Source organism: Dromaius novaehollandiae, chromosome 29 (assembly GCF_036370855.1).
Source record: "Dromaius novaehollandiae isolate bDroNov1 chromosome 29, bDroNov1.hap1, whole genome shotgun sequence".
NCBI classification, from domain to species: domain Eukaryota; kingdom Metazoa; phylum Chordata; class Aves; order Casuariiformes; family Dromaiidae; genus Dromaius; species Dromaius novaehollandiae.
The window spans coordinates 1,771,127-1,791,352 of NC_088126.1; the positions used below are offsets into that span (position 1 = coordinate 1,771,127).

The 20,226-nt window shown below is 58.5% G+C and overlaps 1 protein-coding gene across 2 annotated transcripts; it reads right to left on the bottom strand.

The window, feature by feature from the left end:
• Positions 1-1,765: 1,765 nt before the first annotated feature.
• MEX3A (mex-3 RNA binding family member A) lies at positions 1,766-17,084 on the bottom strand. 2 transcript variants are annotated; one of them, XM_064499106.1, is made up of 2 exons: positions 16,280-17,084; positions 1,766-5,281 (listed from the first exon to the last, which is right to left on the bottom strand). In XM_064499106.1, the coding sequence occupies exons 1-2, from the start codon at positions 16,746-16,748 to the stop codon at positions 4,176-4,178; spliced, it is 1,575 nt and encodes a 524-aa protein (XP_064355176.1). In that variant the 5' UTR covers positions 16,749-17,084; the 3' UTR covers positions 1,766-4,175. The 2 variants fall into 2 exon arrangements, with proteins under 2 accessions (XP_064355176.1, XP_025968601.2); XM_026112816.2 differs by lacking the exon at positions 16,280-17,084 and adding an exon at positions 5,727-6,332.
• Between the last annotated feature and the right edge of the window lie 3,142 nt (positions 17,085-20,226).

The following is a 20,226-nucleotide window of genomic DNA, read 5'->3' on the forward strand; positions in this document are numbered from 1 at the left end:
TGTATGGAGTTTCTTTTTTTTTAAGAAAGAAAGAAAAGAGAAAAAAATAATAGCTATCCCTCCAGCTGAAAAATACTTTTGCAAATGGGAGCTAGGACAAGACATTTTTATAGTATCTCCTCATTAAATATAAACCCAATTTTGGTTCTTTTTTTTTTTCTTTCTCCGTTATGTATTATAATCCATACTATTCTCTATATAATTCCCGGGGATCGCTCCGGGGCCGCCGAACGGCGCGGCGCGGCTCGAGGCAGGAGGGTGCCGGCTTCAGTTTAACGTTATTGCTGGTGAATTAGACCAACAAGCCAGTTTTTAGTCACCTTTCCAAGGAAGATACAAGTCAGAGCAAATAGTTAAGGTCGTGGGCATTTTTGTCGTTTTTTGTTTTTATTTCGTTTTTTTTCTTTTTTCAGGTTTTTATATATATACATATATTTAAAAAGAGAGAAAAAAAAAGGAAAAAATAAAATATTAGGCAAATTTGTTGCTGAAGCCCCGCAGCCGGGCTGCCCCGGGATGCTACGGGGCCCCCCCGGGTCCGAGGTAGCTCTCGGTGCGTTTACAGCGCCTGGTTTTCTTGCTTCCAAAGTTGCTACATCAAAATACGGAGGTTTTTTTGGGGGGAGGGGGGAAACGGGGGGAAAGGAGAAATCAAAATAAAACAGGGGCCGAAATACTTCTATTCGTTTTAAACTAGAACTGCTACATCAAGCTTTCTTTTAATATATATGTATATGTATATATATATGTATATATATATATATAAAGGTTATTGGAACTGAAGGTTTTATTAAAGGCCAACTTGGAGGCTCCAGCGGGACCGCCGTCCGCGGGGGGGGCAGGCTGCCGCCGGACGGACGGACAGACGGACAGACGGACGGACGCCCCGGCCCCGCTCCCGGCCGTTTCGTTTGGGTCAGTACTCCTTGTTTGTGTGTTTTTTTTAATTATTATTTTTGTAAAAAGCTCTTTTTTTTTTTTTTTCCTTTTCTAACGTTTTCAGCATGCAGGAGGCTTTTACATCGTGTTTGCTTGGGTTTTTCCCCCGCTTGTTCAGGGGAGCGGGGGGGGGAACGGGAGCGTCCCCCCCCACGCCGTCCGCCCCCGCTCCGGCCCGCTGCCTAGGGTCAGTGCTAGCACAGGTCCCCCCCCGCCGCGGCCCCCCCTCCCCGCTCCCCCCCCCTTCACAACCTGGCATCGAATAAAGACATTGATCAAAAAACTTGCTCACATTACCACGAACAGACGTCACTCAGCCAAGAACGACTATAGCCACTCAACTAACACATGGGCCCCCCCGGCCGCCCTCGCCTCGCCAGCTCGAGCCCCCCCGGGCCCCCCCGCCCCCCCAACCCCAGCTCTCGCCCCCCAGCCACGCTCTTGACAGCACCGGGAGCGTTTTGCACAAGGAACGGTTCAAAATACAACCCGGGGGGACGGGACACGGCGGGGGAGCGCGGGGCAGGGGGGGGTTCCCCCCCCACCATTTCCCCTTCATCCACTGGGACCAAACCGAAGCCGGATTTCCAAGGAGAACCGGGCCAGTTTCGGCAAAGGCCGTGGCCGGAGCCGGGCTCCGAAGCCCTCGCCGCAGGGCGCGAGGCTGCCGGGGCTCCTGGGGCTGCCCGGCCCCCCCGGCCCCCCCGGCAGCGGCTTCCCGCGGGAAGAGCTCCGGCGCAGACCCCGGCCCGGGAGAAGCGGCCGGCCAGCGATGTCTTAAAGCTTTGGGGAGGAGGCGAGGACAAATCCGACCTGACAGTGTCCCTTTAGCACAGCATCGTTTCTTTTTTTTCTTTTTTTTGTCTTAAAAAAAAAATACAAAAATCGGAGCAATCGGCATCCGTCGCAGCACCGAGGCACGTCGTCCGCCCCGCCGTCCGCCTCGTGCCCCTCCGCGGTATTTTACCGTTGCTGCAAAGCGGTGGGGGCCCATCATCGCCCGAGCCCTCCGCCCGAAATCCGCCGGCCCGCGGGGGGGGCTCCGAATCCGTCCCCGCCGCCGGCGAGGCCGGTGCCCCGCTGGAGCCCGGCGGGCCGCCCCGCGGCGAGGAACCGGGCCGAGCCGGAGGAGGGGACGTTCCCAGCAACATGCTTACGATGAAAATAAAGTCTCCTGTAACTGAAGGGAAAAAAAAAAATCTCAGGCGATTTTTTTTTATTATTTTTTCTGTTTTTCGCCGTAGAACTGTCTCTGCCAAGTTGTGAAACTTTGCTGGTTCAGTTCTAAATCAGGGTCCGGGATCTGTGAGCAGAAGTTGAGGGGCAGGAAACAGGGAAGCGGCGGTGGTGGGAGAAAAAACTATATATATAATTGTATATACACATACATATATATATAGGTGCTTGACGAGAGAAGTGCCTATATATATACATACACATATATTCATAGATAGGTATACTGGTACTCGCTAGGTTAATCCAACACACATCTCTACCACCGAGGCGTTTTGGCATCCGGAGGCCGGCTGAACAAACCTGACGACGTTAAGATGCTGGCTGGCATCTCGCGTGCGTTGGCACAGAAGCCAGCTTCGAAGCCCATCCTCTCCCCACTTCCCAACGGGTTAAAAAGTATCTGATTTAACAAAACCAGGAGTCTTGAAATGATTAAAGGATGTTCAACAAGGCAATTCTGTTTTTTTTTTTGTTCCGTTCTGAAAAAAATATAATATATAAAAGTGGCCAACCTCAGGAAGATCCAGGTAAAGGACAGCTGAAGAGGTTTTGGTCCATAAAGAAATACTTTTTTCTTCTTTTTTTTTTCCTCCACTCGGTTTTGGGTAACAAAAGTTTTGGTCCAGTTTAAAAACGACGACAACAAAATTATATATATAAACTCGGGGTTTTTTTTGCTTTCTGTTGGGATGCATGTTGGTTTCGTATGGGCTCATTGCCTGTATTGCATGATCGTCTTTCTTAGGTTTTGGTGCGATATATATATATTTTTAAGAAAAGAAAAGCACAACGTTGTGTGTGTGTGTGTGCGCGCGTGCGCACGTGTGTGTGTATCTGTGTGTGTGTGTGTGTGTGTGTGTGGGTGTGTGTGTGGGTGTGCGTGTGGGTGTGTGCATGTGTGTGTTCGGTGTAGCTGCAGCTGGCATCACTTGGAAAAAAGGATGAAGAGTGAATTACGGAAAGACGGAAGTCGACACACTCCCCCCATGGATGGGAACTCAAGACTGCTTTTGAAATACCCTGTTAGTGACTCCTGATTCGTCTGATGAACAAATCCCTGCTCGGATAAGGAAAAAAGAACAAAGTTCCAGACTCCGCGGTGGCTCAGAATAATAAAATAAATGCTAATCGCCCAGTGTGATTCCAATAGGTTCTTCCAAACCTTCTTCAGTTTCACTGGCGTCATTTTTACTTCTTCTTCTTCTTTTTTTGATTTTTTTTTGCTTTTTTGCGGTTTTTTTTTAGAAAAAAAGGAAAACAATAAAAGTTCTTTAGCTGCTGTGGTTTTTTGTTTAAATCTTTGAGGTAATACAGTTGTGCCCTCGTTCTAACAGGTTCCCAGAGGTCGATGGTTTCTTTTTTTCTTTTTTTACATCCCCGTCATCCGTTTTCCTTTCTTTCTATTTGTTTCTTTCTGAGCTCCCAGTTGGGCCGACGTCCCTGGGGGGGAGGAGAGTGGGGGCTCCAGACCAAGGTGAAGCTGGAACGCGGCCGGAGAAGAAGGGCCGGCAGGGCCCTCCCCGCGTCCCTGCGCCCTTCCCCGTCCCGTCGGGATGGCCCGGCTTGGTCGACGCAGAGAAGTCCCAGTCTCACCACCAAAAAAAATGGAACTAAACCGCTTTGCTTGCGAGATCCGAGTGTGCGTTCAGAGTACTTGCTTTAAAAAAGACATCGCAGGCTGGAGCATCGTTCGCCCTTCACAATTTCTGGCTTTGCTATTCATCTTAATTTTATTATTCACTTTCTTTTTCTGTTTTTTTTAAAAAATAACATACATTGCTTGTAAAATAATTTCTTTTTTTCTTCTTCTTCTTCTTCTTTAAATTAATTTATTCTTTCATTCATTCGTTTGTTCTTCAGATGTCATTATTATTATTATTATTAATTATTATTATTATTATCAGCTTTCTTTCTTTTCCTCCTGGACCCCCCCCCCGCCTCCCCACCACGCTCCCTTCCTACTCCCACCCCACCCCACCCCAATGCCCTGCTCTGTCTTTTTAGGAAAATATTCTAATGGCCTGAGTGGCTGCAGCGTGGCAGACGGGGCACTCGGGATCAGTCCTCTCGCAGATCCTCACGGCGCACTCCATGCAGAAGAGGTTGTGGCCGCACGGCACCAGGGCCGCCGTCACCTCGCTCTCGAAGCACACCATGCACTCACGGCTGCTGGACACGGACGTCCGGGCAGCGGCGGTGGTGCCCAGCTTGGAAAAGCCTTGGAGCGGTTCCCCCTGCGACCGCCGCGGCAGGCCGGAGAGACTGGGCTCTTGGATGGAAGAGGAAGGGGAGCGATGGGAATTGGGGTGGATGGCGCCGGTGCTGCTGGACCGCTGCTGCTTGGAGAAGAGCACGGAGACGGGGTTGGTGTTCTCCTGCCCGGCCCACATCGGGGCACCCGACTCCGGCACCCCGTAATAGAGATCTTGCTTGTTGACGCCATAGTTGGGGAAGAGGTAACCGTAATTGAAGTCGTTTTGGTCGTTCAGCCGGGGGGTCTCGTAGACGGGGTCCACGGAGCAGTCGCCGATGCAGCCCAGGCTGTTCTGCCGGAAGGTGGAGAGCGGCTTGCAGCCCGGCGCTGGCGTGTGGACCCGCCAGGCCTCCGAGTAGCGGTTCTCCATGCCGGAGTCGGGGCTGCTGGAGAGGAAGTCGTTCTCGTTGTTGTACTCCAGGATTTTGCCCGTCCGCACGGCGATGTGGGTCTCGATCTCCTCCCGGGCGCGCTCCACGTTGCCCGGCGCCCCGGTGATTTCGAAGACGGGGTCCCGGTCCCGGCTGGGCGTGATGATGTAGGTGTTGGTCTGCTGCTGGATCCGCTTGATGGTGGCTCCTTTGGGCCCCACCACCAAGCCCACCACGCGGTAGGGCACCCGCACCCGGATGGTGACCTGGCCCGGCAAGGTGGGAGCGCTGCCGAAGGTGGTGCCGGCCTTGTTGCGGGAGGCGCGGATCATGGAGAAGTGCTCGGCCGCGGAGATGATCTCCCGCCGGGCCATGGCCACGTCCTCCCGCCGCCCCGTCACCATGAAGACCGGCTCCTCGCCCCGCACCGGCGTCTTGATGTAAGTGTTGGTCTTCGCCCGCAGCGCTTTGATCTTGCAGCCTTTGGGGGTAAGAGAAAGGGGAGAAACAAGGCAGGGAGGTTAGAGGAGAGGCCGCCTCTCCCGCCGCCCGCCCGTCTCCTCGGGGAAGCCCCCCAGCCGCCATGTCGTGAGGAGCAGCCCCCAAGCCGCCATGTTGTGAAGAGAAGCCCCCGAGCCGCCATCTTGTGAGCGGGCCCAGCACCGCCCGGAGCGGCTGCCGGAGGGGGGAAGCGGGCGGGAAAGGCGCTTTTAGGCACTTTCCCCCCCAACCCTGGCATGGGGAAGGGTCTGAGGAAGCCTTCCCCCTCGCTGCCCCCACGGAGGTGCCCCGAGGGAGACGCTCCCCCTCAGAGGCCCCCACGAGGCGGCCGCCATGTTGTGCGCTGCCCCCCGCGACCCCCCTCAGCCCGTCCGAAACCAGTCGCCCCCCAAGAAACCCCCCTAAGAAACCCCCCCTTTACCCACCCCCATGCAGCCGGGCGTTTTTTGGCCATGCCGGCGTCGCGGGCGGCAGGAGACAGCCGGAGGGAGCGTAGAGGGGACGGTGAGTCCGCGGGCGGGAATGGCCGACGCGGAGCCCCTTCGCCACAGGGCTCATGGGGGGCGGGAAGGGGAAAAAAATCTGCCCTAAATCGGAGCAGAGCACCCTTCCCGAGGACTTTTTGCTATAGGGAGGCTTTGGGGGTGAATCTAGCGGGATCCAGGCCCTTTCCTGGGGACTGAGCGTTGGGGGGAGCAAGGACGTGTCTGGCCCCGCTGCCCCGGCTCTCGGTGGGGAACGGCATCGAACCCACCCGGCTGCCGCCTCCAGAGAACGATTTATCAAGGGCTGCGTTTTGCCCTCGAGCCTGAACTTTGTATAAAAAGCGCTGCTGGCCGCAGGCCTCCCCGTTACGCTGCTCCAGGCGCTCGGCCCTTTCCCGAGGTCACCTGCCATCGCGGTGTTTTCGTGCTCTCCGTATCCCCCCCAGACGGGAGCTGGAGCCCACCCAGCCTACTCCCCCTGCTCCCTGCGGCTCAGAAAACAGCTTTCTGCTCTTCCAAAAAAGGCAAGAGACTTTCCAGTGTGCCTTGGCTTCCAAATCACCTTTTTTTGAGGGAGTTCAGGGCCAGAACTGCGACTCCGGGTTCCTGGATGGCACCGGAATGTCATCAAGCAGCTAAGGATTTTCACAGAAGTGGCACGGGGTTTTGTGAGCGCTCCCCCCGCTCTCCCTTTGACCCCGCTCTCGAAAGCATTTGCAAAGCCTGGTGCCGAGCTCCCGCTCAGGCTGGGGGGTCCCCGCGGGAGGAGGCGAGGTGCAGCCCTGCAGGCTTGCTCCAAGCTGGGGTCTCCAAGCAAAACCCGGGAATGGGGTTCCCCAGAGCATCGCATCCTTATCAGCACGGATGGAGTAAGGGGAGCGTCTTGCCCTGGTTTGCCCAGGATCCCGGTGCCTGCGGCAATCTGACTCGGGGCAATGCTCACGAAACGAGAGGGTTGGGATACGGCACGGAAAACTCCCCACGTGAGATCCCCCACCTCCTCCCCATCCCAGCAATCTCCTCGCTCGGAAAGGAGCCCTTTTCTTGTCCTCTCCTCAGCTCATCCGACACAAGCCTCGCTTTCCGCGACACACCGTGTTGACATCACGCTTTTAACACAAAATGACCCACAAAGGACGCTTCCGCGACCAGGAAATTAAGATTCCTCAGCTCGCGGGCTGGAACATTATTATTTACACAGACCCTAATAAATAACATCTCTCCCAGCTGGGAGTTCAGGGCTGCCACTCACTTAGTGCCACCACTGATGTGACGCTTGTCTCACGAGATGCAGACCTGTGACATCAGGGTATTTACGGGAACGTAACGATCCCGCCGCCGCGTATCATTAGCAAGAATCGAACCCCGCACCTTCAGCGATAAAAACAGCGCCTTGTGCCACTACAGCTAACGAGAGTAATTCCCCGCGCTCGCAGCGGCGGCGGGCGCTGCGATACGGTGCATCCAATAGCTACAGCTGCACGAAGCGTGCAGCATGCCGGGGCGGCTCCGGCAGCCTCGCACCGGTGCCGGGGTGCAGCCGCGCCGGACCGCAGGGGACCGCGCGGCCGCGAAGCCTCCCAGCGCGCCCTCCGAACCCCGCCGCTTGTCACGGCGTTCTGGCGTTGGTCTAGGGCTCGGGACGCGTACGGACAAATCCTGACTTTGCTGCGGACTCCCGAGGTGACTTTTAACTCCTCAGAGTCACTCCAGCTCGCTGAGCCTGTCCCCCGTTTGTAAAACTGTGACAATAGCCACCTCTCGCTTTGTGTTACTACAAAACTTCCTACAATAATTAACGCTGTAATGATGCTTCATTAAACCCATCTCTAAGCCACTCATTTCACATTCCTGGGGAATGGAGATGCTTGATCTCACCCTGAGAAAGGGCAGGGCAAATCCCCCAAATCCCAGTCAGCCAGAAACCTCAGCGAGCCCAGGGCAGCCCAAGGCTTTCTCCTCCCGGAGTTTGCACCCGGAAGCATATCTGCAGTGCGCTCTCTAGCAAAGTTTAAAATGGTTTTGGGACTGGTGATTACCCCCAGCGCTGCATTGTTAGCACTTAGGAAACTCAGTCGAAGAACAGGACTTTGCGACGCTAGGCACAACGCAAGTGTAGGATAAAAACACCCAGACAAAACCACAGGATAAAGGTTCATCCCAAGGAGCCACCGGAAGGCTGGATAGGACCCTAAGGGGTCACCTCGGCCATGCCGCAGCCCCAGGGCAGGCTCAGCTCTCCCTCGCCCGTCCCCGGCAGACATTTGCCTGCCCTGCTCCTACGACGCTCGCTCCAAAGATGGAGATTCCATCTTAGGAAGATTAACCGAGATGCCACCATTTCCCCAGGGATATCACCGAAGCATCACATGGAAAGAAAGGGGGTGTCAGCAGCGAGCATCCGCGCTGGAAATGACTTCCAGGCGTCACCCAGGGCCGAAGGAGCGTCCGCCGCATTGCTCCGCGAGCCGCGTCCCGCACATCTGCCTCCCAGGAGCACGAGGCCCGCTCTCCTTCGCAGAAGGACCTCAGGTACGCATCTGCCAGGGCTGCATCTGGGTCCCGCGTTTCCTGAGCCACGGGACAATGGCTGCGGACGGGGGGAGAGGGATGCGAGCCCAGCGCGACAGGAAACAATCGCGGCGGCGACACGAGGGTCAGGCAAGCAGAGCGGTGACAAAGGAAGGGGGCTCCATGCTGGGGACAGATGGAAGGAAGCGGTGGCAAGGAATACACATGAATGAGGGCAAACGTAAGCGAGTCACACGAGCGCGAGGGGGTGGGAGGGAGTTACGGATGGCGGAAAGGTGATGGAAATCGAGGGTGAGGCGAGCCGTGATCCTTCAGAGGGAGGAGAGGAATTAGGGGAGGGGAGGCAGCAGGAGAGACACCCCGAAAGGCAAAAGGGAGAGAGGCGAGGAGAGCGCACGGCGCGAGAGGGGGAGGGAAGATCTAGAAACGGACAAAAGGACGCATGGTGCAGCCGATGGTGTGAGAAGCAGGGGGAGGAGGAGGGAGGGTCTCCGTGCAGGCCTGCAGACAGGAAAGCCAGCTTTGCGCAGACAGACAGATGGGGGATCCTGTGCTTTACAACGGGAGAAAATAACCCCACAGGAAATTAGACCAACTCCATCAAGACCATCAGCCCAGCAGGTTCAGTGGCCCAGATCTCTAGCAGCTCTAAATCGGTGCAGACAACAGGCCAGGCCATCAGCAGTGTAAATCCAGATAACTCCACCAACTTCCAAGAGAGCTGCACTGATTTACATCAGCTAAAATCAGGCTGGGCTTAAATCTGATTTACCCACTTAGTGCCAGTCTGTCTCAGCACCTACCCTGACCTCGCTTTGCACCCCTGAAAAAGGGAGCTGAGCCTTAGTTCACATTGCTCCCTTCTGGCAGACCGAAGCATGATCAGGATGTGGCCCTTCACATCGTGGCCAGAGGAGCGGCACAGCCCCGCATGGTTTTTTAATGAAATCTGCCCTATATGCTTTTTTAATGAAAGGCTTTCTTCGTGCGTAACTGAAATTTGAAAACAACATGCAACAAACTGCTTTACTCAGTGGATTATTAAAAGGGGAGAGAACTGCTTAGTAGGTGGTGTTAAAAATGTAAAACTAAGAGGAGAAAAGGACCGGTAGGAACTATAATAATATACAACTTTGCTGTAGCGTTCTACTCTTTAAGGTAGTGTGCTGACATCAACTAATTGATCCCTGGCAGACCCCTGCCAGTTAGATTTTTGTATTAGAGAGAGAATTAAGCCCTTTCTGTGTTTCCACTACCTAGCTTCTATTATGCTGTTTTTTGCCAATAACACAGATCCCGAAGCATTTTGCAAAGGAGGCCTGTATGGTTATTTCCTCCCCCCACCCCTTTTTCTCTTAACTTCAGTTAACTGATTGCCAATTGACTCAAAGTAAACGTGTTTGCAAATTACCGTAGTAAGCCACAAACGTTAACATACATGAGCGAACCCTTGAGGACTGTCCCCAGACCAGTTAGCTAACTGGAATTAATCTGCATAGCAGCTAGCTCTGGCGAAAATTAAATAAATAAATCTAGTCTAGACATAGGCAACGGAGGGGTGGGGGTGGGGAAACCAGGGGGAGATTTGGAGTCGGTGAGTCAAATTCTCCTCTTTCTTTACCCCTGCACGAGGGGTAAAGAAACCTGTCAAAACTAAGAGAGGAGGCTTGGAGAGCTTGCTCTGCCATTGCTCCCCAGCCAGGGCAGCTGCTGTCGGGAGGGTAAGAGGGGTGCAGGACACCTCCAGTCTGACTGCCGTTTGCTTTGCATGGACCCGTCCTAAATCTCTGCTCGCTCACCATGGCGTAAGCCCCAAGGTTTTCCCTGGGGGCTGGTTCTCCTTTACGCTGGGGCTCCCGTGCGCTGCTCCGGCAGCAGGAACAGGCCTCCAAGCAGCTCCAACCCTCGGATGCGCCCGCTGCACCACGCACGGTGCAAATGCCGGCACAGGGGCGGTGCAACGGAAAAATCAGCCGTGCCTGTGGAGTAGTTCCACGGGATATTTTACTGCAGCGTAAATTCAGAGATAACCCCCCTGACAACCTTCTCACTGCTGCTGCTGCTAGAAGGCCAGATCCTGAGCCAGCACATACCCCGACGGAGAGCAGCCTGGAGGGTCTCATCCGGCATAAACTGGCGTGCCTCCGGGAGAGCCCAGGAGCGCGGGCTTCGCCGGAAAGCAGCAGAGGTGCTACGCCAGCTGACGGCTGGGATCTGGCCCCGTCGTCTTTTTTTTTTAAAAAACAGACCACACAAATCACTCTGGGTCATTTCTTGTTTTCTTCGGACAGAAATTATCTCTACAAACAAAAGATTTTTACTCTTCTTCTCATTTACACTGAGGCTCCTTTACACTGCACTGATATAAATTACACCTGTAAATACCCCACTGACGACATTTTGACATTGCTGGTGTGGTAGAAAAGCGCCTAAAGGCAAATTAGGACTTGGTCTTTTTTCTGCGATAGTCATAAAATTAAAGAGGACCATAAAATAAACAACCATCAAATATCTCTGGGAAGGTGGGGCATTCTTTTCCCATTTAAGATGAAAGCCATGTTAAAAGACGAGCACACAAAGAACATCACAAATAAACCCTCCTGAATATCTGTGGGGTAAGATTTTGCTGCATCGAAAATCTGATGAAAGTGGTGTCAAAAAACACAAAGGGACCACAAACAAACAACTAAATCCCTGTGCACTGAGTTTTTATTGTACTGAGGGTGCAAGTTGTGTTTACAAGAAAGGGGAAAAAAATTCAACGCGCCACGAAAATAAGCAACCACCTCGTTTCGGCGCGGCGATTTTAGCTTTCTCACCCAGCGACGAAAGTTGCTTGGGGAAAAAAAAAAAACAAAAAAACAACTCGACCCCAAAGCAGCAAACCCAATCGACCCAGATGCCACAAACAATCGCCGCCTTGTTGTGCGGCGGGGGAAAGTTGAAGCCGGGCTGGAAGCCCCCGGCCCCGAGCAGCCGCGCTCCGCCGGCGATGCATCGACGCATCGCGCCGGGGTGGGTGTGTCCGCGGCCCCCGGCACGGCGCGGTCCTGCGCGGCCCCCCGGCACGCGCGCCGGCGCGGGGAAAGCGGGGCAAGGCGAGCCCGGGGCCGCGGCCGCCAGACAAAGGGAGGGAAGGGGGAGGGAGCCCGACGCCCAGCGCCAGCACGCTTTCCCACTGCCCTAGATTCGGGCCGGCTGCTCTGCGGCGAGGTTCATTTGGTCAGCGCAGCATCCGGAGCCGATGCGCGGAGCGGGTGCCTTTCCCCTAGAAAATTCCCTTTGTCTCTCTCCCAGACCCATTTTCTCCTCCCACCTCTAGTTCAAGCCGCACAAAGTAGATCCCGTTCTGCACTTTTCCCTGGTGTAAATTCAGATGGATTCTCATTAACACTTTATAACAATGTGACACCAACTGCAATTTCGCTCTCCCTTCAAGGCCCATTTCGAGCTGCCCCGGCAGCGGCAGCAGCAGCAGCTTGGCTCTCGGGCCCCGCCGGACCGGCTGGCATCAGCTCCGAGATTTACACACAGCCAGCAGCCAGCAGGATCGGACCCCCCCTCGCTGCTGCTCGGATGCTGTACATCCACCTCCACATGGTGGGTGGGGGAGCTGCAATCATCAGACTTCCTCAATGAAAAAGGCTTCCTTGGACTATTTTTAAATGCTGAGAGCGTTAGAGCGTGTTTGGAGCTACACAAAGAGCCCAATCACCTGGGGTTAGTGGGGCCTCTTGTTATTCGACTTCACCTTGCCAAGAAAGAGCAATTTATGTTAAGCTCCTCTCTCACATAATCTCGTTCCTGTTGACAACGGGCTAGTTAGAGCAGGCCGGGAGATGCTTCATCAAAGGGTGTCTCTGGGTGCAGGTGACAATGGATGCGGCTATTGATGAGGAGAGCAAAAATGCTCTTACAGCGAAGGCACCGCCGGGAGCGGCGGCTCGTGCTGCCGGGCTGGAGCGGCAGGAAGCCACGCTGACCCTCCGCCTCGCCTCCACGCCTGCACTTCCCCAGCACACAAAGAAACGTGCCGCGTCTCCCCAACTCCAGGATCCCGCCTCAGACAGGCCCCGTTCGGGTCCGGAAGCCTCCTCGCCGGCTCCATTGAGAGCAGCCCAGTTCCCCAGCAGGGACAGACCGAAACCTGCCAGAAGAGTCAGCTCTGCGCTCCATCCGGCCGATCCACGCCCACCCCAGGTGATTTCTGGGGAAGGACCCAGACGTCTCAGTGGCAAAGGATTTCTGCTCCTTTTTAAGTCCACAATCTGAACGGCCGAAGCGCTACACCTTTGGACAGCCTCCACCCTTCCCGGCATCCCGTCCCCTCTCCAATACAGCTGCGCCCTTGGCTTGCAGGAACCTTTTCCTCTGCAAGTCACCAGCTCCTCAAAAATCACCTGCAAACCACTTTGGTGCTTTGTCCTTACACCCTGGCAAATCCCTCCGCTCCGCTACGAGAACACGCGCAGTCCGGGGAAGGGGCTGGTAGGGAAAACACCCACGGCAGGAGCTGGCGGGCGACGCAGAGAGGCACCGAGCAGCCCGGCGCGCCGCGCGGCCCACAACCCGGGAGCGTCCGTGCACACCATGGCGCACGCCGGGGACTCCGGCCACCCGAACGCGGCACGGCTGGAGCTCGCGCTCCCGCCGCGCTCAGGGGAAGGGGGAACAGCCCACGGGGGCAGCGAGACGGGCGGAGACCTCCCCACTCCTCATCCTGGCAGCAACAGGCGGGGAAACATGGAGGTCATGGCTGCACTCGCAGCCTGGGAAGGGGAACCATTGCCAACCACGGCCGGGGCAGAGAGCGGAAGAGGTCATCGACGTCAGACCAAGGGATGGCCATGACTTTATCGCCTCATCCTTCCTTTTCCGGTCTCTCTTTCACTCCAATTTGCAAAAGTCCTTGGCACACCCCACCAGCCACCCAGCCGCCCGCCGCGGCCCTTGGGGCCATATGGTGGAAGCAGCAGCTCTGGGCTCCCGCGCAGCCCGTTCCCCCAAACTCCCCTTTCCGCAGGCCGCGGTCTCGTCCCAGCCAGCCTCCGCATCCCGCCCAGCCTCCGCTCGCGCCGCCGAAGAAGCACCGCTACAATTCAGCGCAGGAGCTGGCACCGCCGCAGACTCGAGCGGGCTCCCAGCCCGCGCCCGGCTCCGGGAGGGCACGCGGGCACTTCCCGGGGAACGCGGGCAGCCGCCAAGCACGCGCTCAGGTCCCACAGCATCCTTCACTCCAACCGGAGCCGCCCCCTCCTCCACAATTAAACCTCTTTGCAAATCGCGCTTACAACCATTCCAATAAAAATATATGGGGCTTGAGCCTTATTTATGCTGGATGCCTTTACACTCATCCGGCGAAGGAAAGGGCGGGCGGAGAGCAGGTGGCAGGGGCACTGCCAGCAGCGTGCAAAGGGGCCGCGCTGTCCGGATCCAGGCCCTTCGCCTGTGTACTGTTCACTAAGTTACACTTGCAAAGACGTGAAACACTATTTTAAAGTAAGATGAAGGAACACAGTGGTTCACCAGATCAGAACCATGTTAAGCTACGAAAAACCCAACCCTGTCAGCAATTAAAGCCCTGAAATGATTTTTATTTCGGTATTACACCTTTTTTTCCTCTTTTCCAAGGTGTTCATCACCCTGTTCACAAGTACCATCGAAACACTCATTCCCTTAGAAAAGCAGCCCACGTGAGCCCCACGAGCACTTGTAACGAGGGGGCCACGGTGCAAAGCCTGCAGTCTCGGGGTCCCCCCGCGACCCCGGCCAGGCGCCGAGGAGCGCGCAGCACCCGCCGGCCCCGGGAAGGAGCCGGATCTCCGAAGCGCCCTGCACCCGGCCCTGTCTGAGAACAGACCGTTATAACCTGCCCTTCCCAACACAAACAAGACCCAGGAGACATCACTGCAGGCCTTTAAAAATCCTAAGTGTGAGCCAGAATCCCAGCTGGGGCAAGGAGCCGAGGCTGGGGGGGCTCTGCTGGAGCAATCCGGGTTTCTACCGGCCCAGGATCCGGCCCCCGGCCTCTCTAAAGGGGCACGGTTTACGCTGCGTGACCCGCTGACCGACGGAGCGCTGCCCAGTCCGCCCGGCCAGGGCTCCGGCCCACTGACATTTCCCCGTTTCCCCGATGTGGGAAAACCCTCGCGCGCACATCCACACAAAAAATGGTGGAAGCAGTCCAGCTCTCCACGCTCCTCTCCATCACTCCGCGCGCGACGGGCGCGCTGCCGCCTACCAAACGGATGGAAACACACCCCCTTCTCCGGAGTTCGGGGCAGCGGCGTTACCCAGGGGGAAAACAGCACGGGCGTCTCCCGCCGTCGCCCGAGGCTCCCCCGCGATCCGGCCCGCCGGCTCCCCTCGCTCTCCCAACTTTATTGAACAAAGGGGGCCTGATTCTCCGCGGCCTTGCGCCCGCCGGCGCAAACTCGGCGCAAACCGCTGCCCCTTTCTCCAGGCGCGCGGCCGCCGCGGATCAGGCCCGGGCAGGGTCTCCCGGGCCCCGCCGTCGCCCCCCCCAGCCGCTCTCTGCCCAGCTCCCCGCCGCAGGGGCCGGGGGCCGAGCGCGGCGGGGGGAGGCCGGGGCGCTGCCTCCGAGGCGGCCGCCCGGGTTTTGGGGGGGACGGTGCCCCCGGGGAAGGGCCCCGGCGGGCTCCGGGCTTCGCTCCCAGGAGAGAGCGGAGCCACCCGAGGCCCTATTGTTCCGATATCGCCTTCCAGCGCGCGACGCACGGCCATTAGCCGTCTCCATCCTCCCCCCCGGCGGCTCCCCCTCGCCCGCGTCTCCCCCCGGAGCGTCGCCCCCCGAGCCAGCGCCCCCCCGTCCCCTCCCGCCGCCCCCTGTGTCAAACTGCAAACTCCCTGCTCCGGCTACTGCCATTCCCAACCCAAGAGGAAGCATCTGGATTGGGAGCCGCAGTCTCTGCCCGTCACACTTCCAGAGCGTCAAGTTACTTGCTTAGAGAGAGAGGGAGAAAAAAAACCACTTAGCCACACTATTATTTTTTTTTCTTTCTCTTTCAGCGACACAAAACTTCTCTCGGCAGCCCCACGTCTGAACCCTGCGAAAGCTCCCACCATGGCCCCGGGCGGCCTGGCACGAGCCGCCCTCGGCGGCCCACCGAGCCCCGGCGCCCGCCGAGCCCCAGCGCGGGGCGGCCGAGGGGGGACCCAACAGTGGGTGTGGTGTGTGTATATATATATAAAAATATATATATATATATGGGGGGGGTCCGGCCCTCCTCCATTCCACCTCGCTCCGAACAGAGCGGCGAAGGAGAACAAAAGCATCGCTGCCGCGGAGCGTGGGCAGCAGCGGGGCTCCGGCCGCCCGGGGCCGCCGCTCGGGGCCCCCGGCGCTCCCGCGGCCGCGGCGGCAGCTCGGCTCCCGGGAACGGCCGCCCGCGTCCGCGCTAGGCCCGGGCGCTCGCCCCGCACAACCACACCCCCTCGCTCCGCCGCCGAGCCAACAAAGGGGATTTTTCTCCCCGCTACGCCGAGCCTCGCCGGGGCGCCCGAAGCCTCGGGGCAGCGCAGCCCCTTCGCTTTCTTCTCCCCCCCCCCCTTAATAAAAGATATATAAGGGGGGGGTCAATACGGAGCCGATTCGCAGACCCCGAGCAGCGCCGCGCTCGGGGGGGGGTCGCGGCCGTCGAGCCCCGCGCACATTCCTCCGGAGCCCCCCCGCCCCCGCCGCCCCCTTTGTCCGCGGTCGCCCCCGGCGGGACGCGGCGCCGCTGCCCCGGCCCGGCCCGGCCCGGCCCGGCCCGGCCGCGCGAACAATGGGCGGCGGCGGGGGGAGGCGGCGGGGCCCCCCCGGCGGGGCGGGCCCGGCGCCGCGGGGATGCCGCGGGGCGGCGGCGGCATCGCGGCCGCGGGGCGCGGAGGAGGCGGCGGCGGCGGCGGCGGCGGCGGCGGGGGGCCGCGGCGGGGGGGCCCGGCGCCCCGGCGCTCACCTTGCCGGCCCACGATCTCGGCCACGTGCTCGGAGCTGGGCACCGGGACGCACTCGGTGGTGTTGGAGCTGCTCTTGAGCCGCAGCTCGGCCTCCTTGTACAGCGCGCACAACTTGGGCTCCGCCGCCCCGGCGCTGGGCGCCGACGAGCCCTTCGGGGCCGGCGGCGGCGGCGGCGGCGGCGGCGGCGGCTGCTGCTGCGGCGGCGGCGGCGGCGGCGGGGGCTGCTGCGGCGGCGGCGGCGGCGGGTTATTGTTGTTGTTGTTGCTGTCCTCCACCAGCACCACGGCGGAGGAGGAGGAGGAGGAGGAAGGCTCGCCTAGCCCCAGCAGGCAGAGCTGGTCCAGGGCGAGCTGCAGCGCCCGGTCATCCTCCAGCAGCGCTCTGTCTTTGCCGCTCCCACCGAAACAGCCTAAATCGCCGAAGCCCCCGTTCCTTTCCATTATCCCTGGTACTACCAGGCTAGGCATGGCTAACAAAGACTTGAGAGGGGGTTGGGTGGCGGCGGTGGGTTGGGGAGGGTGGGGGGGTGTGAGAGCGAGAGAGGAGGGGAGTGGGGGGGGGGACACAAAGAGCTCGGGAGGGAGAAGGGAAAAAAAAAAAGGCAGAGGGAGAGAAACAGACAGAGAAAAGGACCCTCCGCCCACCTCCCCTGCGCCTGGCCAAGCCCCTTTCTCTGTAACCCGAGCTCCCTCGCCCAGGCACTTCCAGCCCGCCGGGGTCCCCCCGCCGCCGCCTCCGCCTCCGCCCGCGGCTCCCGGCCGCCGCCGCGGGGTGCGGGAGCCGCCGGGGCGCGGAGCGGCGCGGAGCCCCCCCGGGGGGGGGGACACAACTCTTTTGTTTGAAGGCGGCTGGGCGCAGCGGGAGGCTGCCCCGGCCCGCGGCCTGCTGGGGGATGTAGTCCGCGGCCCGGCGCGCACCCCCCCGCCGGCGGGGCGGCCCCGGGGGGGCGGCGGGGATGGGGGTCCGGCCGCGCAGCGCCCCACGGCCTGGGGGGGGCGGGGGGGCAGAAACCGCGCCCGGCAGCGCGGTGCCTGGCGGGGGGAGCGGCAGGGGGGGGGGGGCCGCCTCGGCGCCGGGGGCTTGGCCGGCTGCGCCCCGCCGTGCAGCCCCCCCCCCCCCCCACGGCGGGCGGGGAGGCGGGGGGGGCCGCGGGACAGCCGCGCTCCCTCCGCTCGCTTTTCTCATTGAAACGAGGGGCGATTCACCGCGGGGGGGGGGGGTGGAAACAGCTCCGCGGCCCCCCGCCAGCCGCGCCGGGGCCGGGCCCGGGTGCGGCCCCCCCTGTCCCCTCTCCCCCCCCCCCCGCCCCGAGCCCGCCGCCCCCCCGCGACGCGCCGGCGACACGATGCGGCGGGATGCGCGGCGCTGGCAGGGGCGACGGCTGCGGCGCTGGCGGGGGCCGGGGCGGGGGGGGGGGGGGTGGCCCTGGTGCCGTATCGCCGAGGCAGGAATTCGCCCCCCCCCGCTGCATTTCGTGCGGTTCCCTCTCCCCGGCGCTCAGATCCTCGCAGCGAGGCTTCTCCCCCTCTCCCCTCTCTTTCTGGGTCTACGGAAGATCTCAGCTTGCAAATGAACTAAGCAGATGGGGCACCAGCACAAGGAAATGTCTCATCCAGTGACTCAGACGGTAAGGTGTTGCTGTAGCTCTCCCCGCAACTTTGCCCAGGCGCTTCGGGAAGGGGTATTTTGCTTCTGCTTTGTTCTTTCCACCCAGGCTTTGTAGCACAAAGTCGGGCAGATGCTGGGACGCCGGCGGGCAGGTTCCCTCCGCCCCAGGACCTGGCCCGAAGCCGCTTTGGGGCGCGAGGTTTCGGGGCTCGTGGTGCGAGCGTCCAAAAAAGACAAAAAAGCCGAGCTGCGAGCAGCAAAACCCACCCCGCGCTGCCTTATTTCGTACTCCTTTTGGTCACGGTTTTAGAGCAGCGTCTTGAATTACTCGTATTTCTTTTTAACCTTTGCGTGGTTATGGGGCTTCTCAAAGCCCGGCGGTTTGGGACGTTTTCCGTCGTCTGAGTGTGTTTGTATACGATATGCGTCGTGTATGATGGGTGTGTGACATACTGCCTCCGGATGCACCCATGCACCTAGGCATCGCACAGTGTTTTTTAATATAGAGGCACGCTCAGCCCTGTGTGCCACAGGAGGGTTGTATGTACGTAAACGAGTTCCTGTGTGCGTTTAATAAGTGTGATATTCGCGTGCGAGCTGCCCCTTACTTGTGCACACAGCTGCTGGCGGTGGCTCGCCTGCACACCTAAACACACGTGCAAAAATAAAGCCTGTGCGTGTAGATCTGTGCGAGCACGTGTGCTGCAGGCATGTGCGTGCAAAATGGAAACGCGTAAAGTGAGCGTGCAAGTGGGGAGGGTTGGGATGGAAGGCGCATATAGGTGTGGATGCGCACATGTGGGTACGTGTCTTGGTGTGAAGAGTTTTGTGTGCACGTGTATCTATATGCAGGTGTGTTCTTACCGTACTTGTGTGTTTGCGTGTGCACCCGTGCACCCAAACACACGTGCACATTGTGGTGCTGCGTTGTTGGGAACCGTCGTGTTTTGTCACACAATTTATAGAACTAAATTTTCGTCGGCCAGAGTTCGGGCCCGCTGATGCAGCCGATGGCGACGGCTTGTTTCTAGGTATCATGTTGTTTTAGGGCCGTAATTTTGCTTCCAACCTCCATTTTAAGTTTCGTCCTGTAGCTCTCGGAAAAGAAGTGTCCCTCGAAATTGTAAAGGGAAAGGGAAAAAAAAGACAGGACTGCAGAGCTCCGGCTCCAGGCCTCCAAGCAGCACGCGTCAGGCCCCGAAATGACAAAACTAGCTAAAAAAGTTGTGTGACTCTACGGCAATAGCGCATGGGGGGTTCTCAGTTGCCTCCTCCTGGGGCTTTCGGATTGCGCTTGCGTTACATCACCTCACTTTTCTCCCCTGCCACGAGGTCTAAGAAACTTACTTTAAAAAATGCAAATTCATATTCTCACATATTCACATGACTCATGGAGCTGGGAATTTCAGGCAAACATGAATGCTCAAAGAAAAATTGCAGGAATTGGCAACACGGGCCATGACTAATTCTGATGGGTCCCTGATAGCAGTGTTTTCCAGTTCATACAATATTTTGGGGGCGTAGCTGGGCCCCAACCAAGACTTTGATCCTCCTCACAGTGATATCAACTGCTTGGGAATGATCTTACCTACCGTCTGGCATCGCTGCCCTCTGGGGAAGCTGTATTTCGATAGCAATTCAGGTTAAAGTTAGCACTGCCAGGTGGCTTGAACCGACTTGATGAGCTGGAATGGGTCGCTGAGGCTCGTACCACGGGGCTGTCAGAGGCTTGGGTGTTTGCAGCGCCCTGGGTGTGGGAGCAGAAAGCTTATTTTTGGTCGCAGGTAGTGCTGCTGGCCTGTAAGCCGGGTGCTTTTCCGCGGGTGCAGACTGTGCACGGTTGCATCCACTCCGCGAACTTCCCTGCCGGAAGCTTTGGCCGGAGTGCCGTTTTTCTGCTATTTCCAAATGCTTTAAAATCCACATCCCTGAATTACTATCCAGGAAAAAAAAAAAAAAAAGCATTAATTAAAACCAGGGAGGACGGAAGGCTGCGCTAAGCCGGAGGGGCTGGGATCGCGTAGCGGCGTCACGTGCTGCTCGCCCCTTTCCTGGGCAGGAGGTTGCAGCGCAATCCAAGAAAAGGGAGAAACTGCTGCCGATGCCAGAGCCGTCGGAGCGGAGCCCGGGCACCGCTGCCTGGCGCAGAAAGCCCCGTCGAAGGCTGGAATAAAGCTGGCGTTGACTGAGGTGGTGCCAGGAGACTGTCACCAGGCGAAAGAGCGGCTTTTGTTCATCATCAGGAGCGAGCACGGGAAAGAAACTTTCTCACTTAATTTGTGTCATCGGTACAAATCAAAGTTTTGCGCTGCCCGCTGCTCAATCCCTCTTCCCCTC